The sequence below is a fragment of the Eurypyga helias genome, unplaced genomic scaffold (assembly GCF_000690775.1).
Source record: "Eurypyga helias isolate BGI_N326 unplaced genomic scaffold, ASM69077v1 scaffold13678, whole genome shotgun sequence".
NCBI lineage: Eukaryota > Metazoa > Chordata > Aves > Eurypygiformes > Eurypygidae > Eurypyga > Eurypyga helias.
This window is the reverse complement of record NW_010268968.1, coordinates 22,453-22,920: the sequence shown is the minus strand read 5'-3', so window position 1 is coordinate 22,920 and position 468 is coordinate 22,453. Positions and strand designations below refer to the sequence as shown.

Here is a 468-nt window from a genome sequence, read left to right as displayed (position 1 = left end):
CAGGAAGGATGCTTCATGATTGCACCACAAAAAATGCGCGTTTCCACCTGCTTTAATGCCTTTATTGCTGGAATAGCACAAGTAGGTGAAGGCACTTACTACTTTTTGCAGCTGTTTCTTATTGCCTGTTGTTGAAATGGTGGTAGCACAGCCTTCCTTGCTCCAAAATAATGGCTGAGTGTAGTAATGCTGCTTAAATCTTCTTAACACACCTGTTCAGTTGGTGAAATAATTTGGGAACAAGAATAGCTGCTTGTTCTTTACTTTCAGAAGGCTCCGTGTAGCCTAATCGACTGCATTCTGTAGGTTTTTGCTTCACAGTTAAAAAGTAAATAGTTAAATAGAAGTATGCTAATTCCTAAATTCCTACTAAAACTCTAAACTTGAATCATTAGCATAGAGGTAATGGTTTTGTGTGCATGCGGGTACACGAATACTACCACTGTATGAAAATAGAGACTGTTCCAA

General features: G+C 38.7%; 1 protein-coding gene across 1 annotated transcript in view; it reads left to right on the top strand.

Annotated features, from left to right (window-relative positions):
* Positions 1 to 468, top strand: part of UNC79 (unc-79 homolog (C. elegans)) — a gene marked incomplete at both ends in the record, with an annotated part of 55,409 nt that overhangs the window by 32,758 nt on the left and 22,183 nt on the right. The window contains one exon of the mRNA XM_010157932.1: positions 1 to 81. This exon is cut by the window's left edge and continues 209 nt beyond it. Coding sequence (XP_010156234.1) covers positions 1 to 81 — 81 coding nt within the window. The remainder of the gene's footprint in view (positions 82 to 468) is intronic.